This window comes from Myxocyprinus asiaticus, chromosome 3, assembly GCF_019703515.2.
Source record: "Myxocyprinus asiaticus isolate MX2 ecotype Aquarium Trade chromosome 3, UBuf_Myxa_2, whole genome shotgun sequence".
Lineage (NCBI taxonomy): Eukaryota > Metazoa > Chordata > Actinopteri > Cypriniformes > Catostomidae > Myxocyprinus > Myxocyprinus asiaticus.
Window position 1 is genome coordinate 25,165,383 of NC_059346.1, and position 14,760 is coordinate 25,180,142.

General features: G+C 38.9%; 1 protein-coding gene across 4 annotated transcripts in view; it reads left to right on the forward strand.

The window, feature by feature from the left end:
• Positions 1-14,760, forward strand: part of LOC127421962 (zinc finger ZZ-type and EF-hand domain-containing protein 1-like) — a 76,447-nt gene that overhangs the window by 47,873 nt on the left and 13,814 nt on the right. For all 4 annotated transcript variants that reach the window (XR_007894121.1, XM_051665226.1, XM_051665236.1 and 1 more), the window contains 16 exons: positions 289-551; positions 817-986; positions 1,115-1,256; positions 2,664-2,830; positions 2,996-3,276; positions 4,028-4,202; positions 4,402-4,534; positions 6,470-6,705; positions 7,261-7,578; positions 7,932-8,032; positions 8,988-9,123; positions 9,231-9,590; positions 10,228-10,371; positions 10,569-10,737; positions 12,537-12,635; positions 13,494-13,659. Coding sequence is in view for 3 of the 4 variants with exons in the window: in XM_051665226.1 (XP_051521186.1) it covers positions 289-551; positions 817-986; positions 1,115-1,256; positions 2,664-2,830; positions 2,996-3,276; positions 4,028-4,202; positions 4,402-4,534; positions 6,470-6,705; positions 7,261-7,578; positions 7,932-8,032; positions 8,988-9,123; positions 9,231-9,590; positions 10,228-10,371; positions 10,569-10,737; positions 12,537-12,635; positions 13,494-13,659 (3,060 nt within the window). In the remaining variant the exon portion in view is untranslated. The remainder of the gene's footprint in view (positions 1-288; positions 552-816; positions 987-1,114; positions 1,257-2,663; positions 2,831-2,995; positions 3,277-4,027; positions 4,203-4,401; positions 4,535-6,469; positions 6,706-7,260; positions 7,579-7,931; positions 8,033-8,987; positions 9,124-9,230; positions 9,591-10,227; positions 10,372-10,568; positions 10,738-12,536; positions 12,636-13,493; positions 13,660-14,760) is intronic.

The window sequence follows — 14,760 nt, forward strand, 5'->3', positions numbered from 1 at the left end:
TTGTTTTATTCTTCGTACATATCGCCACCTACTGTGCAGGGAGGAGAATTAATGGTAAAAAAGGACTTAAATATTGATATAATTTGATAATGCTTTCAGCTACCAATTAAAGTGTAGTACTCTCAGCTGTGTTGAACACATGTCTAAATCCATTCAGCAGAATTCCACAAATTTCCCCCTAAAATCAGCTCAGAAAATTCTGCAGATACTTTCTGAGTCCAGCAATTACTGTTTTATTGCAAAGAAGTCACTGGATGACCTTTCTGTTCTGCTTTTCCCTCTTTCTAGCCATCTGCCCACCCACCGTATCACTGTCTACCCAATGGTCACCATCCGCATCAGCGACCGCCACAGGCTGATCCAACCCTACATCCACAACTACTCCTGGCTTCTGTTCGCCGCGCTTGCCCTGTTCACCTCGGAGCTGGTCAGTGAGAAAGAGCAGGAGGGAGAGCCTTTGGATGATGTCACCCTCGGTTATGCCAGCGCTCTGCAGACCCACTGCTCAGACCTCATCAATGAGTGCCTGCTGAAGGGACAAACAGGAAAAGGTGGAGAGATACGTGCACTTGTAGTGTCTGTTCACATTAATTGCTTTTGGGGGTGGTGTTGTCTAGAGATTAATGACCTGGGCTTGTAAAAAAAGGCTGTATATTCAAACCTGGAAGAGATGAGAAATGAACTGTTTAGTAGTAATAGTAGTAAAAGTTATATATTTTGTGTCTTGAAATCATTCTTGGAAAATGGTGGAATATTTCAAATTCTCTCACTCCTCATAGTTTTATCTAATCAACTGTTCTCTGTGTCTTTGTGTAGGTCTGCGAGCCTCAGCCTTGCTGTCCCAGCTCTCCTCTAATGAATCAGCCACAGAGAGTGAACTGTGTCCTGCAACGCCTGGCTCCTCTCAGGACATCAGCAGCACAGACACCTCATCCCTGCCCAGCAGCACCACAGCTAGCTGCTCCCCACCGCCACCTAGAGACACAGTCAGTCACTGCACATCGGTTCTGAAACCATTAAGACCTCATATATGTCTACCTTTTTTTTTTTTTTTTTTTTAAAGTTCTATCTATACAACATCTCATAGTCTTCTTGTTGTATTCCTCTTTAAAAGAAACCCCAAAAGGAAGAAGTGGGTGCAGAGGGTGATGAGAGGATGAAAAAGAAGCTGGTCTCTCAAGATACGTCAGACTCATCCAGTGTTAGTCAGACACCCTCGTTGTCTAGTGAGGTCACGCTGTCCCCTGGAGTCAGAGGTGAGAGCTGTGCAATCAATCAATTGACACTACGGTTTTTAGAGATATTTGTCATCTCATTTCGTCAAAGATTTTGAATGACTACCATGCTTTTAGCCGCCAGCGTCCCATATACGTGCTGCCCGTGAACATGCAAAATAGTTGACGTGCAGAAAGTACCTCAAAGACTTCTGATTGGATAAAAAAGAATATGACCGCAGCCCACAGTCATATTTTAGTTTTGTTTACAGAGACTAGCTTCTTAGAGCGTTTTTGTATGATGATAGCTTGCTGTACTTACTGTAACAGTGAATAACAGTCAGCATGGTAAAACACTCTGCAAGACGTTTCATCTCTCTAATGCTTTAAGTTTAGTCTTTTTATGCGCTGTCAGATCACTGTCAGATGCTAAGTCTTTTGCTGATTCTGTCAGACACTGCTTAAATAAATAGTTGCAGTAAAAAAGGTTTTAACTGCTTGAGGTCATGAACTAGATGTGTACCTGCAATATTACCTTGCAGTTCTGTGCTTTTGAATGCACAGCGATGTTCGCCCTGAAGCACATGAAGCGTGTCATGGTGCGTTCAGGATGCGCGTAAGCGGTTTTGTGCTGCTCTGTATTGGAGCCTTTCTTATTTCTTACTTTGACTGTTTTGTGCAATAAGATGTTATAGTAATTTAGCCCGTTGTTTTTCTTTTTTTATATATATTTTTTTTAATTATTATTTTATCCCCTTTTCCTCCCCAATTTTGGAATGCCCAATTCCCACTACTTAGTAGGTCCTCGTGGTGGCATGTTTACTCACCTTAATCTGGGTGGCGGAGGACAAGTCTCAGTTGCCTCCGCTTCTTAGACAGTCAATCAGCGCATCTTATCACGTGGCTCGCTGTGCATGACACCGCGGAGACTCTCAGCATGTGGAGGCTCATGCTACTCTCCGCAATCCATGCACAACTTACCACGTGCCCCATTGAGAGAGAGAACCACTTAATCGCGACCACGAGGAGGTTACCCCATGTGACTCTACCCTCCCTAGCAAGCCGGCCAATTTTGTTGCTTAGGAGACCTGACTGGAGTCACTCTGCACACCTTGGATTCGAACTCGTGACTCCAGGGGTGGTAGTCAGCATAGCCTGTTTGTTTGTTGAATATATCCATTAGTCACCATGTTGAAGTGCTGCACTTTGCATCCTTATACATTATCTCTCTAAAAGGCATCTGATCGGAGTCACATGTACATAACCGAGCCTAATTATACATTATTATCCTTAACACTGACTAAGTCAACTAGTCGTTCAAACAACCAACTGACTAATCGATTAGGAAAATTGGTAGTTTTGCACATCCCTAGTAGTCACAAGTCGTGTGTATATGGGCTATTTTACAACAGCTGTAAATTTGACTGTTTTTTGTTTTTTTTATCTCAGAGTCAGGTGGGGACACCATCACATCTCTTACCTCAGAGAACATGGATGCATATAAAGACCCAGAGGAGAAGACTGCCAGAGGGCCCCTACAGGATCATGTGTTTGCTGAATGCTCCAGAGAGAGAATTCTGGGATTGTTGGCAGCCATGTTGCCTGCGGCCAAACCGGTAACAACAAAACCTTCCAGTTTAATTTGTAATTGTAAACTTTTCATTTTATAGATTGCTTAGTTTTTGTGTTACCTACTATTAATATGAACCAATTTCACATTTCCTTAGAAATACAGAATATACTAATATAAACATTTATTCTGTGACCTTTATCCCTTATAGGGCAGCACAATCTCTTTGTCCAGCCTGCATCCTATCCTGCCACTGCTGTTCAGAGTAGTCATCTCCAACGCCGGCTGTCTAAATGAAACATACCACCTGACACTGGGTCTTCTGGGAAAGCTTCTGTTAAGGATCTCGCCTGCAGAAGCTGATGCAGCTGTGGCTGAGGCACTCACCGAAAAATTTGACTTACTTACCCTTGGTGATGGAGCAACATTTGATATTCAGGGTTGGAAGACCACTCAATTGCTCTTCAGTCTGAGTGCCGTGTGTCTGGACAGGTAGTTTAATAGAATGTTTTCATAATGTGTAACATTATATTGGCATCATGTAATGCATAAAATATAATAATATACACTACCGGTCAAATGTTTTGAAACACTTGACAGAAATGTTTCTCATGATCTTAAAAATCTTTTGATCTGAAGGCAGATGCTTAAATGTTTGAAATTAGTTTTGTAGACAAAAATATAATTGTGTCACCATATTAATTTATTTCATTACAAAACTAATATTTAATAAGATTTTTTTAATTTTTTTATTTAAATTGATGACTTAGACCAAATAATAAAGAAAAGCAGCCAATAAATGCCCAACATAGATGTGAACTCCTTCAATACTGTTTAAAAAGCATCTCAGGGTGATACCTCAAGAAGTTGGTTGAGAAAATGTCAAGAGTACATGTCTGCAAATTCTAGGCAAAGGGTGACTACTTTGAAGATGCTAAAATATAACACAGTTTTGATTTATTTTGGATTTTGTTTAGTCACAACATAATTCCCATAGTTCCATTTATGTTATTCCCTAGTTTTGATGACTTTACTATTATTCTAAAATGTGAAGAAAACAAATTATAATAAAGAATGAGTGTTTCAAAACTTACGGTAGTGTATATCACCAACTGCACACCATATATTTGTAACTATGGTGCAGTGGTAACATACATGCATGTGACACATTGGAGTAATGGTGCTTGATCCCATTTTTGGATTTCAGATGATTATTATTACATCTGGTTTTATGTTTTGTTAGCCGTATCGGATTGGATTGGGCATGCTCAGTGGCAGACATCTTGCGGAACCTGAATGTTTGTCCTCAGTGGTGTGCAGTTGTGGCAGCTTTTACTGATCACTGCATCCAACAGTTACCGCAGCAACTCAAGAGAATGAATCTCTTCACTCTGCTGGTGCTCGTGGGCTTCCCTGAGGTACGAAGATGCCATATGCACATGCTAACACATTTAATATAGGCCTGTGGAAAGTTATGGTATGATATCTTCAGAGTAATATGAAATTAAAAAAAATTCCTGGTAAAATCATATCCTAATAACCCAATTTGAAGATGCAAGAGCACTTATGACATTTTTATTGTGCTGCTTATGATAAATGTGTTGCTCCTTATATTAGGTGCTATGTATGGGGACTCAGGCTGTGTTCATAGATAACGCCAATGAACGGCACAGCGTGATCTTGCTTAAACACTTCACTGAGAAGAACAGAGCTGCTGTGGTGGATGTGAAGACTCGTAAGAGGAGAACAGGTGCGAGAACAGCTGTCAACAGGGTCTTCACTATTCACACATTTTCTCAACTGTAAAAATACCTTTTCTGGCAGCCCAAAGCTGTGTGAATCTTTGACGTTTAACAGCACAATCTGAAATCACATTAGTCACTAACATTCATAGCCACCTTCATTTGCACAGGGTGTGTCTGAAACAGAAGGCAGCTGCTTTGCTGCGTCACTGCCCAGTCACTAAACAAACAGTGTTTTTGTATAAAGGTACTCCTTTAGTAAACTGGCTGGCTTCCAAGGCTTTAGAGATAACCAAGCAAATATATGATGATTACAATGATTACAATGAAGGGCTTGTCAATATATTTGATACACACCGATCAGCCACAACATTAAAACCACCCGGCTAATATTGTGTAGGTCCCCCTCGTGCCGCCAACACGCATCTCAGAATAGCATTCTTAGATGATATTCTTCTCACCACAATTGTACAGAGTGGTTATCTGAGTTACCATAGACTTTGTCAGTGTGAACCAGTCTGGCCATTCTCTGTTGACCTCTCTCATCAACAAGGTGTTTTCATCTGCAGAACTGCCCCCACTGGATGTTTTTTGTTTTTGACACCATTCTGAGTAAATTCTAGAGACTGTTGTGCGTGAAAATCCCAGGAGATCAGCAGTTACATAAATACTCAAACCAGCACATCTAATGTAATAGATTAATGTAATACTAATTAATATTTAGTATATAGTATATTTAATATTTATAATATTTAAATGTGGTCAGAGACAATATTATTTTAATATTTTATTTAATTTCATGTAATCAGTGACAGTGTGTAAGCAGCATATGTAATTAACATAATTCAGTATTTTCATTAAGTAGAGTTATTAGCTAATATTTCCTTTTGTTGTCACCATTGCCCTGTTCTGGGCTAATTTGTAGTCCCATTATATCATTTATCACTTTTCTTAAAAGTACTAGCTAAATTTTAAAGGAAAGGAACTATTTTGCATGTCTTTAATAATAATAATAATAAAAACGTTCAATCTTAACTTTTCTTGATTCAGGCTTAGTTTAAAGAAACATGAACCAAACTGCACTGTGAGTTCAGTATCGTGAACCGATCCGAATCGTGAGACGAGTGAATCGTTACACTCGTTACAATCGTTCTCATGTGATTCTCATGGGCCCCTTTTAGATTCTATGCTGCTTTGAAAAATCAAACAAGTGGAGGCATCTCAGTAGACATGATGTTACACAAACATTCGCTTTGGACTTTCCTTGATGCCTTCTTACCTCTGGATATTTCTTTTTAAGGCAGCATTTTTAACGTTTTGGACACACCCATAGTCACACAATAACAGTAAAAAGGTGTATTAAAGGAATATTCTGGGTTCAATACAAGTTAAACTCAATCTAAAGCATTTGTGGCATAATGTTGATTACCCCAAAAATGAATTTCGACTCATCCCTCCTTTTTTTAAAAAAATAAAATAAAATAAAATCTGGGTTACGGTGAGGCATTTACTATGGAAGTGAATGGGGCTAGTCCGTAAATGTTCAGATACTCACTGTTTAAAAATTATAGCTACAAGACTTAAACAATATGTGTGTTAACATGAGTTTAGTGTGATAAAATCGCTTACTAAACTTTTGTGTAAAATTATATCCAATTTTACAACCAAAAACACTAAACGTTTTAAACAACTTTGACAAATAATACACAACTTTTAACAGAAGAATTAATGTATGTGCTTTATAAAATTATAAGCTTCACATTTCTGTCTTTAAACCATCTAAAAATTGGCCCCATTAATTTTTTTGAAAGAAAAGGAGGGACAAGTCAAAATAAATTTTTGTGGTAATAAACATTTTGCCACGAATGCTGTCGATTGAGCTTAACTTGTATTGAACCCGGAACATTCCTTTAACTTTCCATGTCTGCCATTATTGCTCTCAGTGAAAGACTACCAGTTAGTCCAAGCACATGAGTGCAGCAGCAACAGTAATGCAGAGGGACATTTTGAGGGTCAGGCTGTGTCCCCAACTTCCTCCCACCTGAGCCTCTACCTGAAGAACTTCATCTCCATCGTGAGCCACCTGCTGCAGGTGGGGGTGGAGAGCAGCACCCAAGATGCTGTGGAGGCCACCTGGGTGCTTTCTCTGGCTCTTAAAGGACTCTATAACACTCTCAAGGTATGTACCAGACACACATAAACTGTTATAGCAAATATGTTAAAGATTAAAGGTGCACTCATTAATATTTGTGTTTATGTTGTGCTGACACTTAGGGCCGTAGATTCAGCATCACGAAAAAAACAAGTTTTCAGTTACCGATGACATTGTAGAAAAGCAGTATTCACAGTCAGCCATGATTGATATATTTCATGAGTAACATTGTTTAATTACCAAGGATTATCAAGATAAAGTGAATAATTTGGCTGGTCATGTGAATTCAACATGGCGGCACTACTGAATGTGTATCCAACATCATAAATAGAATAAAGCAGCTTTTTCACTAAGTCTTCATCTCGTGTGAGTGTACATTCATTTAAGCAATTAGCGAAAAAATCACAGAGTGCATCTTTGTTTTTTGCGCTTTGTCATCATGCAAATCGGTCCCTTCAAATCCGATCACAAATGGTCACATAACGGGGCTAAATGGCAATCTGTCTTACCTGACCACTTGTGATCGGATCACCCAATGTTGATGTTAATACTAGGTGTAAACAGGACCTCTGTCTCATGCAGAAGCACGGTGTGGATCAAGCCCAGGAAGCCATCCAAGGCTCAGGCCTAATGCAACTTCTGGTCCGTAAGTGTAGCAAGGGCACGGGCTTCAGCAAGATGTGGCTTCTACGAGACCTGGAGATCCTCTCCATCATGCTGTACTCCTCCAAGCGAGAGATCCACTCCATGGCAGAGGATGGAGACACAGAGATGGCTGGAGAGAGGGAGAAGGAGAAAGAGCATGACTCTGATCACTCCGGCTGCTGTGCCGATGATGCTGATCCAAACAGACCTGATCCACTGGAAGGACTGGATGAGGAGACTAAGATCTGTTTCCAGGTCAGAGTTCTTCTCTTGCGTCTTCTGTTAGTCTTGAACCCTTATCAGCACTTGACATTACTTACTTCTGTTCTTCTTTCATCAAACCTATGAGAGCAGAACTAGGATTTAGAGGAGCAATCCAAAATTAACTTTCACATCTACCAAAGGCGGGTAAATTAAGAACATATTTTGCAAAAACATGAAGACCCATAGTGATTTTGTCCTTCATATTTTTGTTTTGGTGACTTAATATGAGGAATATTTTGCAAAAGTGTTGTTCTGGAGGGAAAAAAAACCTTTTGGAATCTTCGATAAACTAATGATGGTTAATTTTGGACCCTGGGAAAGATTGATTTTTGTCTTGCTCCCAGATTACCCATGATGCCCTCAATGCCCCATTGCACATCTTGAGAGCCATGTATGAGCTCCAAATGAAGAGAACAGACTCATTTTTCCTTGAGGTGCAGAAGAGGTGAGTTACTCTTTAAATCTTCATTCCAGTTGCACACATAACCAAGTTTTAGTAATTATTTAATGGAATATGATTTATTTTATGGAATGCTTAAAGCTGATCTTACCAATTCTTAAATAATTATTTTTAATTTGCTGACAAATTAGAACTGTTTTGTTCTCATAAATAGTAAATTTGTTATTACAACAATTATAAAAACATAAAAAAGGATGACATAGCCATGTGTTATATACCATTGGAAATGTCTCAATTAGTAAAACGCAATGAGCAAATTTGTTTCTCAGAGTCCAAACTGCAGTGAGTATTAATCTATAAAATTCCCACTGACACACATAAATATAATAAACAGGAGTGTCTTTTTGTCACGTTTTTCCTTATTACTTCTTGAAACATACATATAATATAGACAATAACATATCGTGTCTTACAGCACCCTATCTCAATTCAAACGAGCCCAAACACAACATAATATGATAAGAAGATCTTAAAATATCCCTCAAAGAATGTACCTGGAAAAAAGATGCACATGTGTGTGTGCGTGCATGGGCACATGTCCGAAGACTTTGTGTGTGCAAACACACATCCACATATGTTCTCATCTAGAGAATTGGGATGCTCCTGAACACTTAATATTTCTGAATTTTGTAGTCTAATCCATTCATTTTCAATGGCCGGTCATTTTTGACCGGTGAATGTAGCAGGTGTAACAAAGTGAAATAAAACCAATAAAATGTAAAGAAAATGGTCCAATTTTTTGTTTTGTTTTTAGATACCATATGTAAATAAAGTCAAGGCATTTTTTTCCAACTGGATTAAGTTAAAAGAAAATTCGTAAAAAAAAATAATAAATAAATTGTGCGTGACCATGACACAACAAAAGGGTAAAAATAACTTCAAAGACTTTAAATACTATGATCTCTCCCATAATCCTTTTCTCTAACATATCCTCTCCCAGGTTTGATGGTGATGCTATAAAAACCGATGAGACAATTCGTACACTGGCACAGAAGTGGCAGCCATCTAAAGGACCTCGTTCTGAGGAGAGGAGTGCCAAGGCTGTAGATACTGATATAATTATTGTGCCTTATGTGGTAAGATTAAGATAAATGATAAATCTTAAAGAAGTTTAAGATTAAACCTCTTCCCATTGTACTTTCTAAAGTTAATGTTAATTCACTTGACCTTCTTTGACCCTCAGTCTAAACCCACCCGGTGTGAACGAGCCACAGAAGAGACAAACGTTGTCACACAGAAACTCATCACTAACACTGAGAGTGACCTACAGCTGAGTTACACCAAACAGCGGCGCACGAAAAGCTCAGCTCTGTTGCACAAAGAGCTAGATGCGCGCAGTAACAAGGCTGTGCGACAGTACCTTTTCAAGGTGAATGAGGCCATTGCTATCCTGTACGCGCGTCACGTGCTGGCGACTCTGCTTGCCGACTGGCCCTCCGACAAACCCATCAGAGAGGACGATCTGGAGCTGAGTGGTGCTTCTCACATGGCCTACATACTGGACATGCTCATGCAGCTAGAGGAAAGACCAATGTGGGAGAAGGTGAGCAGAGTAAAGAATGTGTGGATTTGTAGATCTTTAGGTAAACTCTCTGTATTATAAGTCTCAGTGTATGAACTGTATTGTTAGAATATATCAATTAGAGGTAGACCGATATATATCGGTCTTACTGATTAATCAGTGCTGATAGTTGCTTTTTGGAACTATCAGATATCGGCAAAAATCTATGCCAATAGTTGCAGATATTTTTTTAATTATTATTATTATTATAATTCCTCCATATTCCTCTGTGGCTGGAGCTGGAGGTTTCTACAGTTAGAACGCATTGGTTCAATTTTTTTTTTTTGAACATTCTATAAATCGATTATAAAAACTATCTACCGATTAATTGGTTATCGGCCTTTTCCACCTCTTTAGTTATTGGTATCGGCAAAATCCATTATCAGTCGACCTCTAGTATAAATGTATTTGTGCAGGGGTTAGCAACATTTTTGACATAAGGTGCATCTCTTTTCTTCACTATCATTGTGTTTTGTGTATGATATGTTAAATATCATGTATGCTGGATTACATACTGTAAGTTGCTGAAATGGCTTTCAAACTGAGCGACTGAGTGTAACTTAAGATTTTATGTGAATATAAGCACATGTATAATGCTTCATCATTTGTTGGGACTCAGATCTTGCAGAAGGTTCTGAGGGGCTGCAGCCAGAGCATGCTGGGTAATCTGTCACTGACAGCATGTCAATTTATGGAGGAGCCTGGAATGGCTGTGCAGGTCCGTGAATCCAAACACCCCTACGACAACAACACTAACTTTGAGGTAAGAATTATTTTTACACAAAATCCCTGGATATGTCCAAATTAAAGAAATTATTGGCAATAACGCACTCCTTTAAAGTGGCATTTTATTTATCTGCTCAAGCTACAGTTTTTTATTCTTCAAACTGTCTTGAAATACCTAAAATGGGAATCTGGACCACTCTCTTTTCCCATTTGTACATTTTTGTCTTACGTCAGGATAAGGTGCACATCCCTGGAGCGATCTACCTGTCTGTGAAGTTTGACTCGCGCTGTCACACAGAGGAAGGATGTGATGAGCTCCTGATGGCCAGCAGCTGTGACTTCCTGCAGGACCTGCACACTTTCAGCGGTTCACACCAGAAATGGACAGACTTTGAGATTCCAGGTGAGAATTTAAGGAAAAGACATGTTTGGATGTGAGTCTATGCCAATGGTTTATCAATAAATTATAATAGAAATGTGTACTTTGTTTTGATTTAGATTTGCTGATGTACACATTATTAATCTGTTTAGGTTAAAGGAATAGTTCAACCAAAAATGAAAATTCTCTCATTGTTTACTCACCCTCATGCCATCCCAGATGTGTATGACTTTCTTACTTCTGCTGAACACAAAGATTTTCTCTTTAGGTCCATACAATGCAAGTGAATGGGTACCAACATTTTGAAGCTCCAAAAGCACATAAAGGCAGCATAAATGTAAACCATATGATTCCAGTGGTTAAATCCATATCTTCAGAAGCAATGTGATAAGTGGTGGTGAGAAACAGATCAATATTTAAGTCCTTTTTTACTATCAGTCTCCACTTTCACATTCTTCTTCTTTTGTTTTTGGGGATTCACATTCTTTGTGCATATCGCCACCTACTGAGCAGGGAGGAGAATTTATTTTAAAAAAGGACTTAAAGTTGGCATGAAACGGAAGTTGTGACCGACTTTACTTCCATATTGTGACATATTACCGAGTTATCGAACAAGAAAAAAATGTAGGCTGGGGACTTGATTTTATCCATCGGTTGTTGATTGGATTGTGAAAAGTGGGCATTGCAAAATGGAGTGGAGGCAGATCTGAATGCGAGTTGTCTACACACAGACACAAACACACACCCCTTCCACCATGCAGCTTGAGCCAGAGCCGGTTACCAGGTAAATTGAACAGCGATCTCAACACACTCATAATAGCACATTACGGTCTTTGTTTACGAATAGGCTGAAGCCGTTGAGAAACGAGCGAGTAAAAGATTACAAAATTTCAACATTTTGAATCGCAATATACTAAATATAAAGGGGAAACACTTACTCGTGCTGTACATTCCAAGATATCTGCATTTAGAAATATGAATAAACTCCAGAGGCATCCGACTCGCATTGTATTCAGTAGTGATCACCTCAGCAATTCAAGCGTGAAATGTCTCGAACACAGCCGCGAATTCGCCATTATTCCTCCTCCTTCGAAATGTAAATTCAAGCCAGCGGGTCCGTAACCAAGCAAGTTTGGGGTAAGGAATGGGAGTTTTGTGGGAAAACATCTGAAAATACACCTTTTCATCTCTGCATTAGCTGCTTTAAAGGCAGGTTTATTTACAAGACTCTTGAAGGGGAGGGGTTGAAACTCGTCTGGGTATTGGTCAAACTTAAAGCCCCACCCTCGGTTAACACTTGCGTCAGCAGAGCAGAATATTCGTTCCGAGTTGGGGGGCAAGTTATTGTTTTTGATAAAAAATTAAAAGGGCAACCCATTTAAAAAAACAAAAACAATTATAACGTGCACGGATAAATCGTTTGTAATAAAAAAAGCAACATCCAATAAGAAAATAAGAATTGTCCATTTTGATTTCATGCCGACTTTAAAATTGATCTTTTTCTCACCCACACCTATCATATTGCTTCTGAAGATATAGATTTAACCACTGGAGTCTTTTGGATTACTTTTATGCTGCCTTTTTGTGCTTTTTGGAGCTTCAAAATTTTGGTACCCATTCATTTGCATTGTGAGGACCTACAGAACTGAAATATTCTTCTAAAAATCTTTGTTTGTGTTCAGCAGAAGTAAAAAAGTCATACACATCTGGATTGGCATTAGGGTGAGTAAATGATAGGAGAATTTTTATTTTTGGGTGAACTATCCCTTTAAGTACTGGATGAACAAAATGCAACTGGTATTTTTTCTCTCTCTCTCCTCCAGGGGACACCCTCTACTACAGGTTTGTAACTGATATGAGTAACACAGAATGGGGCTACAAATTCACTGTGACTGGTGGACATCGAGGACGCTTCCAGACTGGTACCTTTTCCATTCATTTATTTATTACCTCTTGACATCTCTTTTAATAACATTTAGCCACAATTAATCTTCAACTTTTGCCGTCATCATTAGCCATTGTCTCCTAGATAATCAAAGATTACCCTCTAATAATCCATCAAAACATTTGTTTCTACCTTTTCCTTTTTGTCTATGTCTTTCAAAGCGCATTACAGTCATAGCATCATTTTGATGCAGTTCATTTAGTCTTTTAAGGATCTTGACAGCACTTAAACTACATGTGAACTACAATGTTTATCCATTATGGAATCCTCAGCCCTGTTGCCCACCTTATGTAAGTTTTTTGAGCATGTGATTGATCACAGCTGTCAATTCTCGGTCACGAGTCGCTGTGAACACACTGTGCCTCGTCCATATTTAATCAAAGAATTAATAGACTTGTTCACATTCTGAAATTATTATTCTTTAATGGAATATGAAATGGGTTTCCCAGCCATAGAAGGAATGCCTCGTTTATGGGGTCTGCCAGCTCATTAATTTTTTTCATAGATGAGGTTTGAGGAGGTAAACAATACAAAGAAAGCGGTCCAACATGTGCAGGATTAGGGTGCTGTCACAGTAGACATTAAAGGGATAGTTCACCCCAAAATAAAAAGTTTGTCATCATTTTCTCACCCTCATGTTGGTCCAAATCTGTATGACATTATTTCTACCCAGGAACACAAAAGGAGATGGTAGAAAGAATGACAGCCTCAGTCACCCTTCACTTCTATTGCATTTTTTTCCCCACACAATGAAAGTGAAGGGCGACTAAAACACTATCCAGAGTCTTTAATGTTTGCAAGATCACTAATGTTTAATCTCTTTAAACCCATACAGGTTTTGAGATCTTGAAGCAGATGCTAGCTGATGAGCAAGCCCTCACTCACCTACCATTGTCTGACATCTGTGAGTGGCAGGTCGGTGTGGCCTGCCGCCAAACAGGAAATCAGCGGCTGAAAGCCATTCACCTGCTACTGAGGCTCCTGCAGTGTCCGTCTCAGTGGTGTGTCTCTTTTCTGATAGATCCTTCAAAAAATGTTGACAGTATTTATTAAACGCAACAAATTGCAGTCACTTTCCAGCAGTGGTTACATCCTTTCCACTGTTCTATAGAGATGAGGTGGCAGCTTCCTTTTAAAAACCTTCAGGTTTGTCAGTTCTGTACTCTGTGGACTGCAGGTGCAACTTGGCCTAATTTAACAAGCCTCAAGTACTCTCGCTCTCTTGCTCTGTCTCTCTCTCTCTGTTTTTTAACTTTTATAAATACTTTATTCTAGACCAATACTTTTAAAGTAGTAGTTTACCCTAAAATTATTATTCTCTCATCATTTACTCACCCTTATGCCGTCTCAAACTCGTATGAGTTTCTTTTTTCCACGGAACACAAATAAAGATATTTTGATGGAGTATGATTTGAATATATCCATAACAAAGCAATTCAATAGGGGTTCAAACTTTGACGCTCAAAAAAGGACATAAAAGCAGCATTAAAGTAATCCATACAAGTCCAGTGGTTTAATCCATGTCTTCTGAAATTATCCAATCGTGCTTGATTTCACTTGCTAATGCTGTAACTTCTCTCATGAACATGCCAAGGAGACTTCAATGGCAAGATTTACAGTGAAAAAGGAGTTACATTTTGGCCTGTTTCTCACCCAAAACCGATCTGATGGCTTCAGAAGACATGGATTAAACCACTGGAGTCATATGGATTACTTTTATGCTGCCTTTATGTGTTTTCTGGAGCTTGAAAGTTTGAACCCCTTTGACTTGAGATTTATGGTATATTCACACCATATCTCCATCAAAATATCCTCGTTTGTGTCCCGTGGAAGAAAGTCATGCGAGTTTGAGATGGCATAAGGGTGAGTAAATGATGCGAGAATTATAATTTTTGGGTGAACTATTCTATTAATAATACATTGTAGAGACCCTAGCTTTGATTGGAATGGCATACTACAACACTACTCTTTACTATTTGTGCTATACATATAAACGGCAGAAATAGTAATAGTGTGTACTAGTATGCCATTCTGAACTGACCCCTTGTGAAACCCATGATGTAAATTGCGATCAGATGGCAAATTGCCTTCTCCCATAAGAG